Source organism: Caretta caretta, chromosome 19, assembly GCF_965140235.1.
Source record: "Caretta caretta isolate rCarCar2 chromosome 19, rCarCar1.hap1, whole genome shotgun sequence".
In the NCBI taxonomy this organism is placed as follows: Eukaryota; Metazoa; Chordata; order Testudines; family Cheloniidae; genus Caretta; species Caretta caretta.
This window is the reverse complement of record NC_134224.1, coordinates 14,791,201-14,812,905: the sequence shown is the minus strand read 5'-3', so window position 1 is coordinate 14,812,905 and position 21,705 is coordinate 14,791,201. Positions and strand designations below refer to the sequence as shown.

At 47.9% G+C, this 21,705-nt stretch overlaps 1 protein-coding gene across 1 annotated transcript in view; it reads left to right on the top strand.

Moving 5' to 3' along the window:
• The first annotated feature begins 8,902 nt into the window (after nucleotides 1-8,902).
• The window catches only part of LAPTM5 (lysosomal protein transmembrane 5), a 52,407-nt gene continuing 39,604 nt past the window's right edge, over nucleotides 8,903-21,705 (top strand). Inside the window, exon 1 of the mRNA XM_048826202.2 lies at nucleotides 8,903-9,076. Within this exon, the coding sequence (XP_048682159.1) occupies nucleotides 8,999-9,076 (78 nt within the window). The 5' untranslated portion in view covers nucleotides 8,903-8,998. The remainder of the gene's footprint in view (nucleotides 9,077-21,705) is intronic.

Here is a 21,705-nt window from a genome sequence, read left to right as displayed (position 1 = left end):
TGGCTGGGATGATTTAACTGGGATTTGGTCCTGCTTCGAGCAGGGGGTTGGACTAGATGACCTTCTGGAGTCCCTTCCAACCCTTATATTCTATGATTCTATGATTCTATGATTCCGAGGGCTTGATGAGTCTCGGCAGTTTCTCCATCAGATCGTGAATCCTAGCTCCTGGCAAGCAGCAGACTTCTCGGTTTTCACGGTCGGGGCGGCAGATAGATGACTCAGTCCCCCGAGGAGAGAGTCCCCGACCACCAGCACCCGCCTCCTTCTCTTGGGACCGGTGGTCGTGGAACCCCCATCCCTAGGACAGTGCATCGGCGGAGTCTCCTTCTGTTCCCTTCCCTCAGATGTATCATCTAGTCCACTCTCCGCATGAGTACCTGTGGAGAGAACATGAAAACGGTTCCTTATTTGTATCTGCATAGCTGCAGGGGCCTCTCATTTCTGCTGAATCTTTGGACAGTTGCATCTTCCTGAGCTGCCCTTGCTCACTGTACGTGAATGGAAAATGCATTTATCTTTCTAATTAAAAGACTGTATAGGCAGGAGTCGTTTGCCGGTTTTTGGTTCACCAAACCCTCATCAATTCCCAGCAATAGATGAAGCTTGAGCCTGACTCACTTCAAATGGAATTTAGAGTGGCAGAGCCGAGTGCCAGCATCTGACTGAGATTTATTGCTCTCCTGGAGTGCCGTGGTGCTTCTTTGGGTCCTGCTGTCACATTGTTATTTGGCTGCCTCTAAATGCAAATACATCAGTCAATGCTGTGAAGCAAGCTGGTCAGGAACTATGGAAGACACTTTTCTGATTGGCTGGGATCACGCGCTGGAACTGAACATGATTGGGGTCAAGTGGAAATTGAGTGACCCTTAAAAGAAGGGTGTCTAGAGGCCGCACAGTTAAGTCACTGAGCTAAGACTCAAGAGGCTTGGGTTCATTTCTTAGCTCAGTCCCAGGCTTCTCATATGACCCTGGGCACATGGTGTAATTTCTCTGTACCTTATTTCCTCATCTGAAAAGTCAGGATAGTGAGCCTCGCTTTTGTCTCCTGACACTTTAAATGCTTGCCAGAAGATCTCCTGCATTCTTCAGGGATTTACCTCAGAGAGTGGTGCGGCCATGTGACTATTTGTGAAAGATGCATATAAATGTAAGCAGGAAAAAAAATAAGCTCAAGGCAACGTTGCAGTTCTGGCCTCCTCACAGGGTTTGACCCCGGTTCCACTCTCAGCTACACTGGTGTGAATCCAGAGGAGCTCCGCTGAACTCAGTGATGTTGGTCTATGAGAGCAGCATGTGGTTCATTGGGTTTAATCTTTCCTTGTGTCAAGGCTCTCACCTAAGAATTCTGCCTTTGGGGGGTCTCACCAAAGGCCTGATGGGAAAGACTCCCATTGACTTCAAGGCGGGGTTGGATCTGTTTAGAATTTGGTGAGGCGCTGTCTCAGGGCTGAGACTTTGCTAATTCAAACTCTGTCCAACAGCATCCTTTGCTTGAGAAAGCTCATCTTGAGTTGAATTCCTTCCAGGGAGAAGCAGGTAACAGGGCCCCGAAAGAGAGTACAAAATGTATATCCTTAGTGCTACAAAAACAGTGTTGTGTTTCCTCTGTGCACCCTGACTTCCTACCGCACTGATCTTCCAGCAAAATGTCTCTGTTTGTCCCTCCAGATGTCTGAAGGCCTCGGAATGCAGACTGCTGAAAAGGGCCCCTCAGGATAATACCATTCCCGGGATCCATAGTCCAAATATTCAGTGGCTTTCAGTCAGCGCTGGACTATTTGAAGCCAATGGCTCAGCCTGGGCCATACTTTCTATTTGTTTTTACACGTTGTGAACTAAGTTTGGTTACAGTATGTTTGAGCGTGGTGCAGCACACAAGCAGGCCTCTGTCTGCCTCTAAAAGGACAAGGGGGTTTCGAAAGGAAAACATGCTTTCCTAGGGATGCCAGGTTCACATAATGAATAAGCTTTTTATTTGATCAGCAACTACTTGATCTTCTTGAACCTTCATTCATATGGGCCCAGAAACTGGTCTGTAGGAAGGCATGGAGAAGGAATCTCGACAGAAAACAGAAGGCCTCAAATGGAGAAGAAACATAAAATCTCCATTTGCAACTAATTTTTAAATGGAAGAAGTTTAATAAGATCAACGCTTTTTTTTTAAAACTCAAGCACAGAATATATCCACAGAGACACTTCAGCCATTACTGTGGCTTGCCTTAAATCTACCAGGCCTTGTGGTCTGTTATCTTAAAAGTTAGTAGAGTCGGGCCCTACCCTCAAAGTTAGGATCTGGATCAGAACTTTCCTGCAGTCTGAAGGAGTTTGGATCTAGTGTTCTAGTATGGATCTATCGCTGAGTCTTTGTAGCTGCGGTTTTTTCCCATAGTACATTGAGCCTCAGACAATCAACGTTCTATTTCCTACTTGGCTCCTGGCTTGATGGGTGACCTTGAATAAGTCATTTTATTTTTGTGCCTCAGTTTCCCTGTCTGTAAAATGGGAATGATAGTGCCAACCCACCTAAAGTCAATGGATGAAAATTGTTTTCTATGAATGTTCCAAAGTAACTAGTGGTTTTAGGGACCTCAATTTCTAGGAGTCCAAATTGAAACATATTAAAGGGGCCTGATTCTCAGACAGCACAGAGCACACACCCAAAAATTGAGGCATCCAAAATCACTAGTTACTGTGGAATATTAGTCACTTGGGAATTGGTTCCTAGCAAATAAGAAGGGTCCCAAGCTTCCAGTGGAACTTAGACAAAACCTAACTGATTTCAGTGGAGCCAGGATTTCACGTCTGGTAACACAATACGAAAAAAACACTGTATGTAGAAACAATGAGGAGTCCTTGTGGCGCCTTAGAGACTAACAAATTTATTTGGGCATAAGCTTTCATGGGCTAAAACCCACTTCATCAGATGCATGAAGTGAAAAATACAGTAGGCAGGTATAAATATACAGCACATGAAAAGATGGGAGTTGCCTTACCAAGTGGCGGGGGCGGGGGGTCAATGCTAACGAGCCAATTCAATTAAGGTGGAAGTGGCCTATTCTCAACAGTTGACAAGAAGGGGTGATACCAAGGGAGGGAAAAATCACTTTTGTACTTCTAATGAGGCCAATGCAATCAAGGTGGCCCATTTCAAAGTTGACAAGAAGGTGTGGGTATCAGCAGAGGGAAATTAGTTTTTGTTTGAAATGGCCCCTGAGCCAAAAAAATCCATTATTTGCTCAGCCATAGTCAGCTTGTGACCAGTGATTTGAGCTTGTGCAAGTCAGGTCACCTTTCCGTGCCTCAGTTTCTCCATTTGTAAAATGGGGATATTCCCCTTCCTTTGTGAAGCTCTTTGAGGTCTATGGGTGAAAAGCCTTGGAGACAGGGCTGGCTCTACCTTTTTTGCCACCCCAAGCAGCAAAGCAAAAAGAAAAGCGGCCGCCGAAGAAGAAAAAATGAAAAAGCTGCCGCCGGCGTGCCGCCGAGGGAGGCGTGTCCCGCCCCGAGAATGGCCGGTGTGCCGCCAAGGGAGGCGTGCCCCGCCCTGAGAACGGCCGGCATGCCGCCCCTTCTGATTTCCTTTGCTGGTGCCGAGGGCCGGCCCTGCTTGGAGAAGAACTAAACGAAGCTGGTATTTACATCTGGATGGGCCCACATTCCTGCAGGCTGAGGTGGGGCCCTGTTTGAGTTTTGTCATGAAATGTAGGCAGAAGGCAAAGCAAGGGGAGACTGTCTATTGGGGAGCAGAGACCAGGGTTCCCACCTCTGAGATACAAAAACTGGGCACATCTGGGACGATCCTGAGCTCCTAAAACTTGCCCACTGGCTGTATGCACTGAGCACCCTGGCAGATTTACCAGGATGGCACCTCAAGAAAAGGATGATCCTGGAAAAATCCAGACAGGTGGCAACCCTCGCAAAGACGACTGCTCCTCCCCACCAAGGACCCCAGCAAGGGCTGGTTTCTACCGAGCTGCTGCCCAGAGCTGGAGTCACCCTACAGTTAGCTAAATTCAGAGGGAAAGTGTATGTTAGTGCAATTTCCACTTTCTTCCAGCGCTCTCAGGCATCAAGAATCTTTTTACACTTATTCTGACACCCTTATTTAGACTCCTCTCCACCCACCAACGCGTATCTTGCAGGGCTCGTGCAGGTTGTCCTAATACATATGGAACCCCAGAACTTCTTAAGCAAGAGGCATTTACTGGAGAGAACAGAGAGAAGCTATAAACCCAATGACTTCTCTGTTTTTGTCTCTGGCCAGACACAGCTCCCCTTCCTGGAACTTTCAATACAGCACAGAGACACCTGGTGGCAGCGTGGCATAAGTGCAAGCAAAGATCATCACACAAGTCACTACAGAGTTTGGCCCCTCTGCATTATATGTTGGGGTATTTTACACACCGAAGAGCTGGAGGAAGGAGTCTAAAATGAAGCGACACACCTGGGGCCAGAACAAATGAGTGCAGCAAGAACAGCAGCTTATAACTGGATGGAGAAAGGCAAAAATTAATGTAGCCCCCAGATTAATTTAATTTACATCTTTTACCCTGTACCGATGGTACTTTTATAGCCCCTATTACCATAGTACCTGAGCACTTCACAACCTGTAATGCACCTATCCTCACCACACCTTGTGAGGTAGGGAAGTTCGATCACCCACATTTTACAGACTGGGAACTGAGGAGAGATCCTCACTGTAACCAATGGGAGTTAGGCACCTCAACACCTTTCAGGGTGTGGGTCAGAGAGGGTGTGTCCACACTGCAATGAAACACCCACAACTGGCCCAGGTCAGCTGACTCAGGCTCATGGAGCAATAAAATTGCTGTATAGTCATTCGGGCTGGAGCCTGGGCTCTGGGATCCTCCACCCTCATGGGGTCCCAGAGCCCAGGTTCCAGCCTGAGCCCAAAGGTCTACATTGCAATTTTGTACCCCTGCAACGTCAGCCCCAGGCAACTGTGGGTGTTACATTGCAGTATAGACACACCCTGAGACTAAATGAGCTGCCCCAAGGACACCCAAGGAGTCTGTAGCACTGCAGGGACTGGAACATAAAGCTCCTGAGTACTAAACTGACACCTAAGGGCAAACGCGTAGCTGAAATGAGACACCCTTATGTATCAGTAAGTGGGTGTATATAGCGCTAAGGGTCTCTACATGAGAATTCTTAGATCTGAAGGCCAGAAGGGGCCATGTCATCTGACCTTCTGTATAACACACAGGCTAACATGCACTTCCTTCTCCACTTTTGCCCCAGGATTTGAACCAGAAGCCAAGACCATCCCCTAGACCAATAGGCTGGCTATAAAGGGAGCTAAGTCACACCTCCTCACGTGTCTCCTCTGACGCACTAATGGTTCCTGCCATTTACTGCACTTGCTCTCTGGTACGATCGACGCCTGCGCTGTATTTCGGGAAAGTATGTATGGCTGAAGCCTGGCTAAATCAAGCTTTGAGGGCTCCCAGCTCTGCTTGGGAGTGCAAAGCATGGGGTGGGTGCAAGCAGCTTCCCCCAGCATTCGTGCATCTGCACAGAGGGCTGGGCACAACTCTGCTCCTGGTGCTCCCACTGTGTGAGGAGAGAAGGAGTCTGGCACTGCCCGTGCTGCAAGGCCCTGCCCTCTTCCCACCCAACCAGCCAGAGGAGCGAAGCCAGAGCAGGAAGGGGTATTGTTAACGGATGTAACAGTAGGTGAGGTCCCCAGTGCACCCCCGATCCTGACCCTGCAGGCTGCCCTAATTTGTTCCCGTCTGCCCAAAGCCCATGTGGGAGTCAGGGAAATGCAGGGACATGTGACCAGGACTGCCAACCCCAGCCATTCAAAATTCATAAGTAAGGCCCCCCAAAACGAGATAGGCTTAAAAATAATGAGATTTAAAAATAATGATAACTGTTGGGTTCTTTGTCTCCTGCTCCGCTAAGTCCCACTTGGGTCATGTTTTCCAGCTTTGCTCTGCAACCAAGAAGCCTGGAATCTTTCTTTGGTTTTTAAAATGAAAGCGGAGATTCTACTAAAATTACATGACTCCAAGAGCTGGAGGTTTGAGAAAAACACCAAATATTGTGAGACTGACAATAAAACCATGAGAGTTGGCCACTCTGCAGGGCTACACTGGCCATGTCCCCTCCCAGACCCCAGGCACCTCTGACATGCCCTGGAAAGGCCTTGGCTGCTGCAGAGATCCCCATGCTGGAGGTGTTTTCTGTGGGCAAGGGACTGGGCATATGGCTGATTTACGCCCAGATTATTCTGGTGCAGGTAGGGTGGCCAGGAGCCTGGTTTTCAACCGGAAAGTCTGATCAAGACCTGACAGCAGGCCCTCTTAGAGGCCAGAGAGGCCCAGGCTGCTTCCAGATTTTGAGGTCCCTAGCCATAACAAAAATAAAAAATGATGACACATGAAAACAAAATAAGGCACCAAAAAAAGAGTGAGACATAATTTGAATATTTTTTTAGTTAACAAATGCTTTTCTAGCCTTTTTCTGTGCAAATGCACTAATTATTGAGGAAAAATCTAGCTTTCGTGCAATGTCACAGTTGATACGAAGCATGGTGAGACCGTTCAAACGCTCTTGTCCCATAGTAGAACAGTGATAGTTCTTTACCTGCTTCAACACATTGAAGGTGCGTTCACCTGAAGCCAATGTTGCAGGCAAACTGACAAAAATACGCAATGCAATTATAATATTAGGAAACACCCCAGAGTGTCCAAGTTCGAATTCTCACACATAAATAATTCCTTAGTCAACTACATGTAAAACTGTAAAGACACTAAAATGCAACAATTCTCTACTTTTCAACACTCATTTGACCCAGCACCAGCCACTAGTAGTGGTTTGTTTATATAATCAGCTGGTCTGAGAGGACACATTCATCACGGTCTAATCTTTTGTCATCAGAACCAATATATTTTTATTAATATTTATGAACATTTTAAACTCTTTAATATGACAAAATCTAGATCAGTTAACAAAAAAAGTATGTCTTTTACCAAATCACATCTCTTATTTGCTTAAATTTGCAGCTCTAAGCTGAGAGCATGTGTCACATTTTGGTCCGATAGGGATGCTCATAAAAACAAGTTGCGAAACTTATCAAATGTCAAAACATTAACAAGTGTCTAAATTTGAGGCCCCCTTTGAGCGTGAGGCCCAAGCTAAATGGCCCTCCTGGCCCCCCCTCTGATTGGCCCTGCCTGACAGTGTCTGGTCAGATCTATTGACCGGAAACACAAGTCCAGTTACTGAGGTCGGGGGAGGTGGGAAGGCCCCAAGTCAGCATCCACACCAGCCCCTACTTAGCAAGGGCTGCCTCCTACCTGCTTTGGGAAGCTGCAGCTCCCAGCCCCGGCTCTGCAGATGGGTCCCTCCTGACCCAGGTGGGGGGATGGAAGGGGAAAAACAGTGAGTGACAGAGTGAAGGTGAGAAGAGGCATAGATGGGGGCGGGTCCTCAGGGGAAGAGGTAGGGCAGGGCTTTGGGGGGAAAAGGCGGGGAAGGGGAAGTTCCGGCACTCCTGCTGGAGTGTCTGTTTTTTAAATAGAAAAGGAGTACTTGTGGCACCTTAGAGACTAACCAATTTATTTGAGCATGAGCTTTCGTGAGCCACAGCTCACTTCATCAGATGTGTACCGTGGAAACTGCAGCAGACTTTATATACACACAGAGAATATGAAACAATACCTCCTCCCACCCCACTGTCCTGCTGGTAATAGCTTATCTAAAGTGATCAACAGGTGGGCCATTTCCAGCACAAATCCAGGTTTTCTCACCCTCCACCCCCCCACACAAATTCACTCTCCTGCTGGTGCTAGCCCATCCAAAGTGACAACTCTTTACATAATCAAGTCGGGCTATTTCCTGCATAGATCCAGGTTATAGCCCGACTTGATTATGTAAAGAGTTGTCACTTTGGATGGGCTAGCACCAGCAGGAGAGTGAATTTGTGTGGGGGGGTGGAGGGTGAGAAAACCTGGATTTGTGCTGGAAATGGCCCACCTGTTGATCACTTTAGATAAGCTATTACCAGCAGGACAGTGGGGTGGGAGGAGGTATTGTTTCATATTCTCTGTGTGTATATAAAGTCTGCTGCAGTTTCCACGGTACACATCTGATGAAGTGAGCTGTGGCTCATGAAAGCTCATGCTCAAATAAATTGGTTAGTCTCTAAGGTGCCACAAGTACTCCTTTTCTTTTTGCTGTTTTTTAAATATTACCAAGTTGGCAACCCTAGGGTGACCTAGGGCAGCCATGAATTGGGCCCATTTTTCTTGCGCTGATGATAGACAATCACCTTCTCACCCTCTCTGCCAGCCATGGCCCAAAGCCACAAGATTGCCCTAAAGCCCACATGCCATTATGGCACATGCATACTGAGAGTAGGGTTCATGTAGAGGGTGATGACTTATCATATACCCAGCACTGGGCACCTGGGTGCACTGTGCTGTACATGGGTTAGGTCAATTACAAAACTACCATGGTGAGGCTTAGAGAATCACATTTTCAAGGATGATCACAATGCATAAATCATTTGCAAGATGGCTACTTGTGTGTGTGTGTGAATGCTCCTCCGATTTCCATGAAAAATGTCTGGGCACCTGCAGGGTTGGTGGAATGGATGCTTTGTTGTTGATGTTGTTGTCTTTACTCTGGACCCTGCAATAATAGATTTTCTTTTAAGGGGAATTTGCTGACATTTTCATAGTTTGGGCCAAGGTTTGCAAATGTGGGGGCCTCAAATTAGTCTCCTAAATCCTTATTTAATCACTTAAAGGCAATATTTAGACATCAGCTGCTTTCAACATGATTTTGTTTTCTCTTGCATTTGGAAATCTCAGAGACCTCATGTGACTCTGGAGATGACTTGACACATTTATAGACCAGGAAGGAAGTTGAGCAACAAGATGTTACATTGCATTGCTTGGTCTCTCTAGTGCAGCTGCCTCGGATTCAGCAGCTGGAGCTCCACAACAGACGAAAGGGATCAAAAATGTCCCCCCAGACGCCCCCGAAATGTTGCTGTTTCAACATTAAGACTGGAACAGTCACTCTTGGCATCTACCACGTGGTAAGTTACGAAATACAAGGACAGATAGGAAAGCTATAAACTGGGAAATCAAACAGTTCCCAAAGTGTTGACTTTTCTGTGTTCCTGAAAGGTGGGGGGAGGCCTATGATTTAAGAGCAATGGACAAGAGAGGGGAAAAAAGAAACCTACTGTGCTGATAGTTTTCTGAACTAGGTTCTTCTGCCAGAGCTGATGGAAATTCACCGCACTTCCTGTTTTTCCTCTGCTGCTCGAGTATGAGCCTTTGCACTTGCAGTCGGCGCTGTGAATCCTACAAGCTTTCAGTGTAGATAGGCGGATCCATTGGTTGCAAATTGTACAGTGAGATGACAATACAAAGGGTTGTGTAAAAGTTAAGGTTAGGAATCTATAGTGGGGTGTGGGCATGCGTGTGTGTATGGATCAGAGCTATAAACAGTATCTAGGTAAAATTGTGAATGTCTTTAATTTCTCTAACAGCTTTTAGACATTGTACCCGGTTCTCAGTTGGTTTCTCTTTGAATCTTATGTCTCTGTTAAGTTGCCGTGGCTGTCCTGGGAGGATTAGCGCTGTGTGTGTGTGCGGGGGGGGGGGGGGAAATAGGGTGTGGCTGGGGGGGGGTCTCTGCTGTTGTAAGTGCTGCTTGGTGACATAGTTAGAGTAGCTTTCTGGTGGATGTAACTTATGCTGAGGTTATGACACATTGCATAGTCAGCCCAGGATTGGGGGAGTACAAAAATGGCTTCAAATCACCTCTCCAGTTGCCCTGCACACCTTTTGAGCACAACCAAGGGCCTCGAGAGGTCGCCCGGTTGGCAGCGGGACACTGTGGGTTTTAGGCCACTTGTTGCACTGGGAAGGGGTGGGGTGGTTGCGCTGCAGTGGGTGTCCCGGTTCCTCTGCCGGAGAGGGGGTGTCGCCATCCATTGGCAGGGTGCAGCATGCCGGAACAGCACTCCTCCATGGTGCTGATGGGTGCGCCGCCCGCGAGCACTGCATCGGTTGGCTGGCTTGCCAGACTCCCCAGTGCTCTGCAGCTGCGTCACCCCTCCCAGCACAAAGCCACAGCTTAAAAGCAACACACAGGTCCGCAGTTTTCAGGTCCACAGTGTATCTGTGGAGTCATCCCAGTATAGGGCTAGATGTTCAGTTGGTGTAAATTGGTGTTGCTCCATTGATTTCAGGGGAACCATGCTGAATTGCACCCACTGAGATTTGGCCCACGTTTAATGGGAAGTCACTGTGGAAGCTTGAATTGCCCCAGTCACTAAGATTCCATTTATAGGCAGATTATAAAGGGTTAATACGTGAGCAACAGATTTTATAAGCATGCTACAAACAGGAGTGGTGTGTGTTATTGATGGTTATAAGCTCATCAATAGAAGGTGACGTTGATGGTTATAAGCAACCTATTGAGCTGTCGGATTCTGTAGCAGCATTGCCAAAGCCAAGTGCTCACAGATGATGCATCAGGCCCCAAAATACCCTGAGACTAGTTTAAAAATCCTGAGATTTTAAAACATCAGTCTCTTTGCATTCGGGTTGTTGGGCCTTTAGGGTACAGGCCCATCACGCTTTTCGGCTTTTCTCCGCTATTATGAGGGTGCTTAAAAAAAAAAGAAAAGAAAAAGATGAGATTGATATAATCCATGAATTCAGGAGATATCAAAATTTTTGTGAACATTTTCCCCTTTTCCAACAGGTCAGTGAACATAGAGTCTTATCCTAATGCAACTGAAGCCAATGGGAAGATTCCATTGGGATTTCAGTCAAGCCCAAGGTCATTTCAGGGGACATTTTAGGATTATAATTAAGTCCATATTTATTTGCTTGTTTGTAAAGCTGTGATCAGTGGTCCTGATGGTGGGCAGAAAACAGTAATTGTGGCACAGCGCTGTGGTCACCTGGAAAAATGTAATACTGGGGGAGGCAGCGTGGCCTAGTGGATGGAGTACTGGCCTGGCACTCAGGACACCTGGTTTGTAGTCCCGGCTCTGCCACTGGCCTGCTGGGTGACTTTGAGCAAGTAACTTTGCCATCCTGTTTCTCAGTTTCCCCATCTGTAAAGCAGGGATAATGATACTGACCTCATAGAATCATAGAATATCAGGGTTGGAAGGGACCCCAGAAGGTCATCTAGTCCAACCCCCTGCTCGAAGCAGGACCAATTCCCAGTTAAATCATCCCAGCCAGGGCTTTGTCAAGCCTGACCTTAAAAACCGCTAAGGAAGGAGATTCTACCACCTCCCTAGGTAACGCATTCCAGTGTTTCACCACCCTCTTAGTGAAAAAGTTTTTCCTAATATCCAATCTAAACCTCCCCCCCTGCAACTTGAGACCATTACTCCTCGTTCTGTCATCTGCTACCATTGAGAACAGTCTAGAGCCATCCTCTTTGGAACCCCCTTTCAGGTAGTTGAAAGCAGCTATCAAATCCCCCCTCATTCTTCTCTTCTGCAGACTAAACAATCCCAGCTCCCTCAGCCTCTCCTCATAAGTCATGCGTTCTAGACCCCTAATCATTTTTGTTGCCCTTCGCTGGACTCTCTCCAATTTATCCACATCCTTCTTGAAGTGTGGGGCCCAAAACTGGACACAGTACTCCAGATGAGGCCTCACCAATGTCGAATAGAGGGGAATCCTCTATTCGACATCCTCAATCCTCCAATTTGTCTAGGTCCTTCTGTATCCTATCCCTCCCCTCCAGCGTATCTACCACTCCTCCCAGTTTAGTATCATCCGCAAATTTGCTGAAAGTGCAATCTACACCATCCTCCAGATCATTTATGAAGATATTGAACAAAACCGGCCCCAGGACCGACCCCTGGGGCACTCCACTTGACACCGGCTGCCAACTAGACATGGAGCCATTGATCACTACCCGTTGAGCCCGACAATATAGCCAGCTTTCTACCCACCTTATAGTGCATTCATCCAGCCCATACTTCCTTAACTTGCTGACAAGCATACTGTGGGAGACCGTGTCAAAAGCTTTGCTAAAGTCAAGAAACAATACATCCACTGCTTTCCCTTCATCCACAGAACCAGTAATCTCATCATAGAAGGCGATTAGATTAGTCAGGCATGACCTTCCCTTGGTGAATCCATGCTGGCTGTTCCTGATCACTTTCCTCTCATGCAAGTGCTTCAGGATTGATTCTTTGAGGACCTGCTCCATGATTTTTCCAGGGACTGAGGTGAGGCTGACTGGCCTGTAGTTCCCAGGGTCCTCCTTCTTCCCTTTTTTAAAGATTGGCACTACGTTAGCCTTTTTCCAGTCATCCGGGACTTCCCCCGTTCGCCACGAGTTTTCAAAGATAATGGCCAATGGCTCTGCAATCACAGCCGCCAATTCCTTCAGTACTCTCGGATGCAACTCGTCCGGCCCCATGGACTTGTGCACATCCAGCTTTTCTAAATAGTCCCTAACCACCTCTATCTCCACAGAGGGCTGGCCATCTCTTCCCCATTTTGTGATGCCCAGCGCAGTAGTCTGGGAGCTGACCTTGTTAGTGAAGACAGAGGCAAAAAAAGCATTGAGTACATTAGCTTTTTCCACATCCTCTGTCACTAGGTTGCCTCCCTCATTCAGTAAGGGGCCCACACTTTCCTTGGCTTTCTTCTTGTTGCCAACATACCTGAAGAAACCCTTCTTGTTACTCTTGACATCTCTGGCTAGCTGCAGCTCCAGGTGCGATTTGGCCCTCCTGATATCATTCCTACATGCCCGAGCAATATTTTTATACTCTTCCCTGGTCATATGTACAACCTTCCACTTCTTGTAAGCTTCTTTTTTATGTTTAAGATCCGCTAGGATTTCACCGTTAAGCCAAGTTGGTCGCCTGCCATATTTACTATTCTTTCGACTCATCGGGATGGTTTGTCCCTGTAACCTCAACAGGGATTCCTTGAAATACAGCCAGCTCTCCTGGACTCCTTTCCCCTTCATGTTAGTCCCCCAGGGGATCCTGGCCATCCGTTCCCTGAGGGAGTCAAAGTCTGCTTTGTAAAGCTCTTTGACTCTTCATCAGTTGATCTCAGAGATTGTTATTCAATGATGAAAAAAGCTATTTTCAGAGAATAGCTCCATAGTTGATGCTCTGAGTGTTCAACAAAGCTTGAGGTGAAGCAATTGAGCGTCTCACCAGATACCAATACAAGGACTAAGGGCGCTGACAATGCTGCAGCCTGCCCAGGCCTCTGGCTGGAGGTGGGGTTCAGAATAGGATTTTTCCTGCCTACATGCAGGGGAGTCAGGGGGAATAAATCTCCCTCCCCTCCCATGCATAGACCACCTGCATCATCAGATGCTCCATGATGGGGTGGGCTGCTGCTCTCTCTTCCATCCAGGTGTATGGGGAGTGGGCAGGGCAGGGTGTGGAGTGGGCAGGGGGCACTTCCCACCTCCCTTGCGCTAGCTGTTGTGGAGGAGGAAGTCATCTGTGCTGGGTAACAGCTGGTACAGTTTACTTCCTCCTTGGTGCCAGGAAGCAGGGACTGAATTGTGATTCTGAGACTGTCCCACTGGGGCGTAGGGGCCTGCGGTTCTGAAGCCACAGGTCTTGCCGTATGTATGCCAGTTAACTAGTTGCCAGGGTGCCCCTGTGCATTGCGGAGGCAGGGTAATGGGCAAGACTCTGGACCTAGGCTGCTTGGGCTTGCAAGCATCTCCTCTAATTTTATTTTCTGCAGATTTTCAAGGGTGACTAACAAAAAAACGTGTTGTCATGGCTAGTGGGAAGCCTGGCTTTTATGTGAGGGACAGAACAGCCCCCCTGCAAAGCTGGGTTGACACAAGAAACTGCCCAATTCAGAGTATGGAAAACATGCTTATTTTTCCAATAGCACCTCTCCCTGCATACTTCTTTTTTCACAAACTCTGTGGCTGTTCCCTCTCTCTCTCTCTCTCTCTCCCCGCCCATCCACCCGCTCTATCTATCTATCTATCTATCTATCTATTGTGACAAAGTTCCTGCTCTACCTTGGTGGGTCTTGTGCTTATTGGCGGATTTGCTCGCCTTGGAGCTTCACGGCAGCCCTCAGCTTGGCCGTTTTTCTGAATTCACAGTCCAGGTCGACTCCTCCTGTGTCTGACCAGGAGTTGGGAGGATTTGGGGGGAACCCAGGCCTGCCCTCTACTCCGGGTTCCAGCCCAGGGCCCTGTGGAATGCAGCTGTTTAGAGTGCCTCCTGGAACAGCTGTGTGACAGCTACAACTCCCTGGGCTACTTCCCCATGGCCTCCTCCCAACACCTTCTTTATCCTCACCACAGGACCTTCCTCCTGGTGTCTGATAATGCTTGTACATCTCAGTCCTCCAACAGTCCTCATTCTCACTCTCAGCTCCTAGTGCCTCTTGCTCCCAGCTCCTCACACGCACACCACAAACTGAAGTGAGCTCCTTTTTAAAACCCAGGTGCCCTAATTAGCCTGTTTTAATTGATTCTAGCAGCTTCTTGATTGGCTGCAGGTGTCAGCCTGTCTTAATTGTCTCCGGGAGGTTCCTGATTGTTCTGGAACCTTCCCTGTTACCTTACCCAGGGAAAAGGGACCTACTTAGCCTGGGGCTAATATATCTGCCTTCTATTACTCTCCTGTAGCCGGTGGGGCAGCCTATATTCCACCTTGGTCCCGAGGCCCGCTGGGGATATCAGTTGGCGGCTCTTTCACGGAGCTGTGAGCATGGGCGTGTTCTTGGCGCGGTTCACCTTTATCCCAGACACCTGCCCCTTTTGCGGCGTGAGGGAAACCTTGGCACACATATATCTGGAGTGTGCCAGGCTGCAGCCCCTATTCCAGCTCCTCACAAATATTTTATTACGTTTTTGGTTGCACTTTTCCTCTCGCCTTCTTATTTACGCACTCTCTATCCGTGGCCCCACAAAGTCACGAGATCTCCTGGTCAACCTCCTCCTGGCCCTAGCTAAAATGACCAACTATACACACAGGAGTGTGTGTATACACATACAGAGTGAGGAGGTTGGCCGATGGAGTCTCCTGTGACTGTGGGGCCTATTTCCGATCCTCGGTCCGTTCACGTATCCGGGCAGAGTTCCTCTGGGCAGCATCCACTAACTCCCTTGATGCCTTTGAGGAGCAGTGGGCGCTGTCCGGGGTTCTCTGCTCGGTGTCCCTGTCCGGTTCCCTTCATTTGACCCTTTGACCACACTCCTGTCCCTGTTATTTCATTAATTGTCCCCCAGATTGATTTGGTATCCAGGTCCTGTGGATCCCCCTCTTAGGCTGGGGGGGGATCCTTTAGCAGTGGATGGGCTTCGCCCGCCCATTTCCCGGATCCCAATAGGATTACTCTCCTGTAGCCATCTGGCCTGACCCTGTCACACTATCTATCTATCTATCTATCTATCTATCTATCTATCTATCTATCTATCTATCTATCCTCATCCATCCCCGCTATCTATCTATCTATCTATCTATCTATCTATCTATCTATCTATCTATCTATCTTTTCCTTCTCCAGACCTGAGGAAGAGCTCTGTGAAGTTTGAAAACTTACTCCTTCCACCAACAAAGCTGGTCCAATAAAACATATTTCCATCCCCACCTTGTCTGTCTATCTTTCTCTCTATGGTCATCCATTTATTTCTCTATCTGTGGTCACTTATAGGATGCCAATCAATCCACAACGTAAGAGTACACAGCGCAGTGATCCCATCCCATCCCTAGTTTGTCTGCACCGACAGCTCTGTCACGGTGTGTCTCTTTCACACTGAATGCTGTCTCATTGCAGAGAAGGCTATCTCGCATCAGCACTTTAAAAGGTAAAATATGAGCGCAGATCTTTTTTTCTTTCCTGCATTTTTCATCGTACGTCTGCAGCCAGGCACAGGGAAAAGGGAAAGAGGATTTATAGCCTGGCAGGTACAGTACTTGGATGATTTGCTGAATCAATATCAGTAAAAATTATTGCTGTGGATCCCCGCGATGAATTCCAGTGATGCTTGGTGATAGTAACTCCATCAAACACCAGCGCTGAGGCTTTGTGGCAGTGTCTTGTACTCCTGTAAATTAGATTTGTCTCATTGCTGAGCTCTCCACAGACTGTGGAAATAAATCGTGGATGTTCTCCAATGAATGGGAAGATGTAGGGAATGTGAGACAGAGCCCAGGCCCGGGATTAACACATGCTGAACAGAGGCCATGGTGCTTAGCACAGAGATTCACGGTTTGTTTTAAAAAGAAGCACAGATGTGTTAATTCCCCCGGGAAGCACAGGCTCGAGTTATCTGACACCAGCAGCCGAGCCAGGCATACCATCGCTTTCTACACACTGCTGGGATTCATTGGCACCTGGACCCCTGCATGTTAGTCTGTGGAGGGAGGTTTTTCATTACCCACCTGAGCAGGGTGTGTGTGTAGGGAGAGTGAGGGTGATGGGGAAGTTGGGCTAGTGAAAAGAAATATTGCCCAGGTTCTGTCTAGGAGGGAAGGATGGGCCCATGATTAAGGAGCTAGCCTGGGACTCTGGAGATGTGGGTGCAGTTCAGTGCTCTGGCACAGATTTCCTGTGGGCAAATCACTCTCTCTCTCTCTCTCTGCCCCAATTCCCCACCTGTACAGTGGGGGTAACAGCACTGCTCTGCCTCCTGGGGGCGTTCTGAGGCACTCAGATGCGACAGGGATGAGGTCCATGGCAGTATCAAGGGAGCCTTCACCCTTAAAATTGCACCAAGGAACTGAATGTTAAAACCAAATCACTTCAGCAACCTCCCTCCCTCTAAAGCGCCCCAACCCTCCCATCAGCTGCTGATTCCCCTTTCCTCCCCAAACTGTCTTCCAATCCCCATGCCCAGCCAGAATACTTCCTGCTGCTGGCGCCCCTTCTATCTGCTGGACCTGCATCCCCACCACCAGAAACTGTCCCCTCCAGCACATCCTGAGGTGGGCATGACAGAAAAAACTATGTGCAGGCATGCACTCTATCTAGATTCGCTGGTAGCTTCCGCTGCTATAGTAGGGATCAGATTTCAGAGTAACAGCCGTGTTAGTCTGTATTCGCAAAAAGAAAAGGAGTACTTGTAGCACCTTAGAGACTAACCAATTTATTTGAGCATGAGCTTTCGTGAGCTACAGCTCACTTCATCAGATGTATACCGTGGAGACTGCAGCAGACTTTATATACACACAGAGATCATGAAACAATACCTCCTCCCACCCCACTGTCCTGCTGGTAATAGCTTATCTAAAGTGATCATCAGGTGGGCCATTTCCAGCACAAATCCAGGTTTTCTCACCCTCCACCCCCCCACACAAATTCACTCTCCTGCTGGTGCTAGCCCATCCAAAGTGACAACTCTTTACATAATCAAGTCGGGCTATTTCCTGCATAAATCCAGGTTTTCTCACATCCCCCCACCCCCATACACACACAAACTCACTCTCCTGCTGGTAATAGCTCATCTAAACTGACCACTCTCCAAGTTTAAATCCAAGTTAAACCAGAACATCTGGGGGGGGGGGGGGTAGGAAAAAACAAGAGGAAACAGGCTACCTTGCATAATGACTTAGCCACTCCCAGTCTCTATTTAAGCCTAAATTAATAGTATCCAATTTGCAAATGAATTCCAATTCAGCAGTTTCTCGCTGGAGTCTGGATTTGAAGTTTTTTTGTTTTAAGATAGCGACCTTCATGTCTGTGATTGCGTGACCAGAGAGATTGAAGTGTTCTCCGACTGGTTTATGAATGTTATAATTCTTGACATCTGATTTGTGTCCATTTATTCTTTTACGTAGAGACTGTCCAGTTTGACCAATGTACATGGCAGAGGGGCATTGCTGGCACATGATGGCATATATCACATTGGTGAATGTGCAGGTGAACGAGCCTCTGATAGTGTGGCTGATGTTATTAGGCCCTGTGATGGTGTCCCCTGAATAGATATGTGGGCACAATTGGCAACGGGCTTTGTTGCAAGGATAAGTTCCTGGGTTAGTGGTTCTGTTGTGTGGTATGTGGTTGTTGGTGAGTATTTGCTTCAGGTTGCGGGGCTGTCTGTAGGCAAGGACTGGCCTGTCTCCCAAGACTTGTGAGAGTGTTGGGTCATCCTTTAGGATAGGTTGTAGATCCTTAATAATGCGTTGGAGGGGTTTTAGTTGGGGGCTGAAGGTGACCGCTAGTGGCGTTCTGTTATTTTCTTTGTTAGGCCTGTCCTGTAGTAGGTAACTTCTGGGAACTCTTCTGGCTCTATCAATCTGTTTCTTTACTTCTGCAGGTGGGTATTGTAGTTGTAAGAAAGCTTGACAGAGATCTTGTAGGTGTTTGTCTCTGTCTGAGGGGTTGGAGCAAATGCGGTTGTATCGCAGAGCTTGGCTGTAGACGATGGATCGTGTGGTGTGGTCAGGGTGAAAGCTGGAGGCATGCAGGTAGGAATAGCAGTCAGTAGGTTTCCGGTATAGGGTGGTGTTTATGTGGCCATTGTTTATTAGCACTGTAGTGTCCAGGAAGTGGATCTCTTGTGTGGACTGGACCAGACTGAGGTTGGTGGTGGGATGGAAATTGTTGAAATCATGGTGGAATTCCTCAAGGGATGCAACTCAAGTGTAGGTCCTGGTCCCAGATAAAGCTCCCTCTGGCTGCTGGAACCCATTCACGGCTCCCATCTCCAGCTTCCATCCATTCAACCTTCCAGCTTCTAGTTGCCCTCCATGGTGAAAGCTCTTGCATTCCCTGAAAGCTAAAGCCAGTCCATATGAAATGGAAGCTCTCAAGCTGTCTTCGTGGCTTATTTTCTCCAAGAGTAATTAATGAAGGAAAACCAAGGCCTAGAGCGGAAGGTTGGGCTTGCGGTTAACATGCTGGTCTCCACTGGAGGTGATCTTGATATAGTGCCCTGCTTCACTACTGACTCCTTAGCTAAGACCCTAATCCCAATGGCCAAAATAGTGAGCTCTTTAAGGTCGGCACTGTTTCTTACAATGTGTTTGCACAGCATGTAACACATGGGGGCCTATCAGGGATACCATCATAATAGGACATTTCTTTATTCTTCGGGGGCTTTGTTGATTCCTCCCCAGCACAGGCTGCATGTGGCTCTTTCTTCTCTTCTTTAATTTTTGTAACAATTTTCCCAATATTTCCCCAGCTTTTCTGAGGTGCTGCTCCCCTGCCCTCAGACCCTCCCATGCACATGCTGTTACAATGCTGTGAGAGTAGGCCATGTGACAGAGCCACACCTATACAGTGGTTTCAGCTGCTTCTCTTACAGATGCTTCCTTATTCCCTATGGCTTTTCCATGTGAAATCTCACCGCTTGCTTTGTCATCTGTGCTGCTTCTTGAAATTGCTGATGCAGAAACACTCACGGATGCTGGAAACATGAGCAAGAGTGGGAGCTCATAGAGGACACAGCTGAGTACAAGCCCGGGAGACAGGTACTCTGTCTTTCTAGATTCCCCAATAACACCCTTCACTGTGGTGACTGGTGCCCCAAAGCTGTGGGTTCTGGACCATGCGCTGAACAGTAATATGCTAGGCCTACCACCTGCCTCTTGTTTTCCCTTAGGGAAGTTCTTTAGCTCAAGGAGCAGTGGCATCGCTTTTTGGTGCCTACGTTTCCCAGATTCAGTCTCTGCCTATGGCTGTGGTACTCGTAGGCATGGGTTGTGGCTCATTAGACATTAGAGCAAGCATGACCTTATCCATGTGCAGATCCAAATGCAGGACCCACCTCTTGGAGAAAACTTCCCCACCTCCCCCAGCAGTGGTGTCTCCATCAAAGCAACCCACAAGGGGGAAATAAGAAGGGAATAAAGCAGGTGGCTTCAACATCATTGGTATGCTACGTATCACAGTGCTTGGGCTATAGGAGAATCATGCCTCACTAAACTGAAAGATTAAGGGCTTGATTCTCATTACATTAAAGTAGCAGTTCTCAGACTGTGGATCAGGACCCCAAAGTGGGTTGTGGCCCCATTTTAATGGCGTTTCCAGGGTTGGCTTAGACTTGCTGGGGCCCAAGACCAGAGTCGAAGTCTGAGTCCCACCATCCGGGCTGAAGCTGAAGCCCAAATCCCACCGCCTGTTGCCAAAGCCTGAGGGCTTCAGCCTAGGGTAACAGGGCTCAGGTTACAGGCTCCCTGATGGGACTAAGGCTTTGGCTTTGCCCTACAGTATAAAAATATTGCTCGGGCATGTAGGAATGATATCAGGAGGGCCAAATCGCACCTGGAGCTGCAGCTAGCCAGAGATGTTAAGAGTAACAAGAAGGGTTTCTTCAGGTATGTTGGCAACAAGAAGAAAGCCAAGGAAAGTGTGGGCCCCTTACTGAATGAGGGAGGATGTGGAAAAAGCTAATGTACTCAATGCTTTTTTTGCCTCTGTTTTCACTAACAAGGTCAGCTCCCAGACTGCTGCGCTGGGCATCACAAAATGGGGAAGAGATGGCCAGCCCTCTGTGGAGATAGAGGTGGTTAGGGACTATTTAGAAAAGCTGGATGTGCACAAGTCCATGGGGCCGGACGAGTTGCATCCGAGAGTGCTGATGGAATTGGCGGCTGTGATTGCAGAGCCATTGGCCATTATCTTTGAAAACTCGTGGTGAACCGGGGAAGTCCCGGATGACTGGAAAAAGGCTAATGTAGTGCCAATCTTTAAAAAAGGGAAGAAGGAGGATCCTGGGAACTACAGGCCAGTCAGCCTCACCTCAGTCCCTGGAAAAATCATGGAGCAGGTCCTCAAAGAATCAATTCTGAAGCACTTGCATGAGAGGAAAGTGATCAGGAACAGCCAGCATGGATTCACCAAGGGAAGGTCATGCCTGACTAATCTAATCGCCTTTTATGATGAGATTACTGGTTCTGTGGATGAAGGGAAAGCAGTGGATGTATTGTTTCTTGACTTTAGCAAAGCTTTTGACACAGTCTCCCACAGTATTCTTGTCAGCAAGTTAAGGAAGTATGGGCTGGATGAATGCACTATAAGGTGGGTAGAAAGCTGGCTATATTGTCGGGCTCAACGGGTCCATGTCTAGTTGGCAGCCGGTATCAAGTGGAGTGCCCCAAGGGTCGGTATCAAGTGGAGTGCCCCAAGGGTCGGTCCTGGGGCCGGTTTTGTTCAATATCTTCATAAATGATCTGGAGGATGGTGTGGATTGCACTCTCAGCAAATTTGCGGATGATACTAAACTGGGAGGAGTGGTAGATACAGAAGGACCTAGACAAATTGGAGGATTGGGCCAAAAGAAATCTGATGAGGTTCAATAAGGATAAGTGCAGGGTCCTGCACTTAGGACGGAAGAACCCAATGCACAGCTACAGACTAGGGACCGAATGGCTAGGCAGCAGTTCTGCGGAAAAGGACAAAGGGGTGACAGTGGACGAGAAGCTGGATATGAGTCAGCAGTGTGCCCTTGTTGCCAAGAAGGCCAATGGCATTTTGGGATGTATAAGTAGGGGCATAGCGAGCAGATCGAGGGACGTGATCGTTCCCCTCTATTCGACATTGGTGAGGCCTCATCTGGAGTACTGTGTCCAGTTTTGGGCCCCACACTACAAGAAGGATGTGGATAAATTGGAGAGAGTCCAGCGAAGGGCAACAAAAATGATTAGGGGTCTGGAACACATGAGTTATGAGGAGAGGCTGAGGGAGCTGGGATTGTTTAGCCTGCAGAAGAGAAGAATGAGGGGGGATT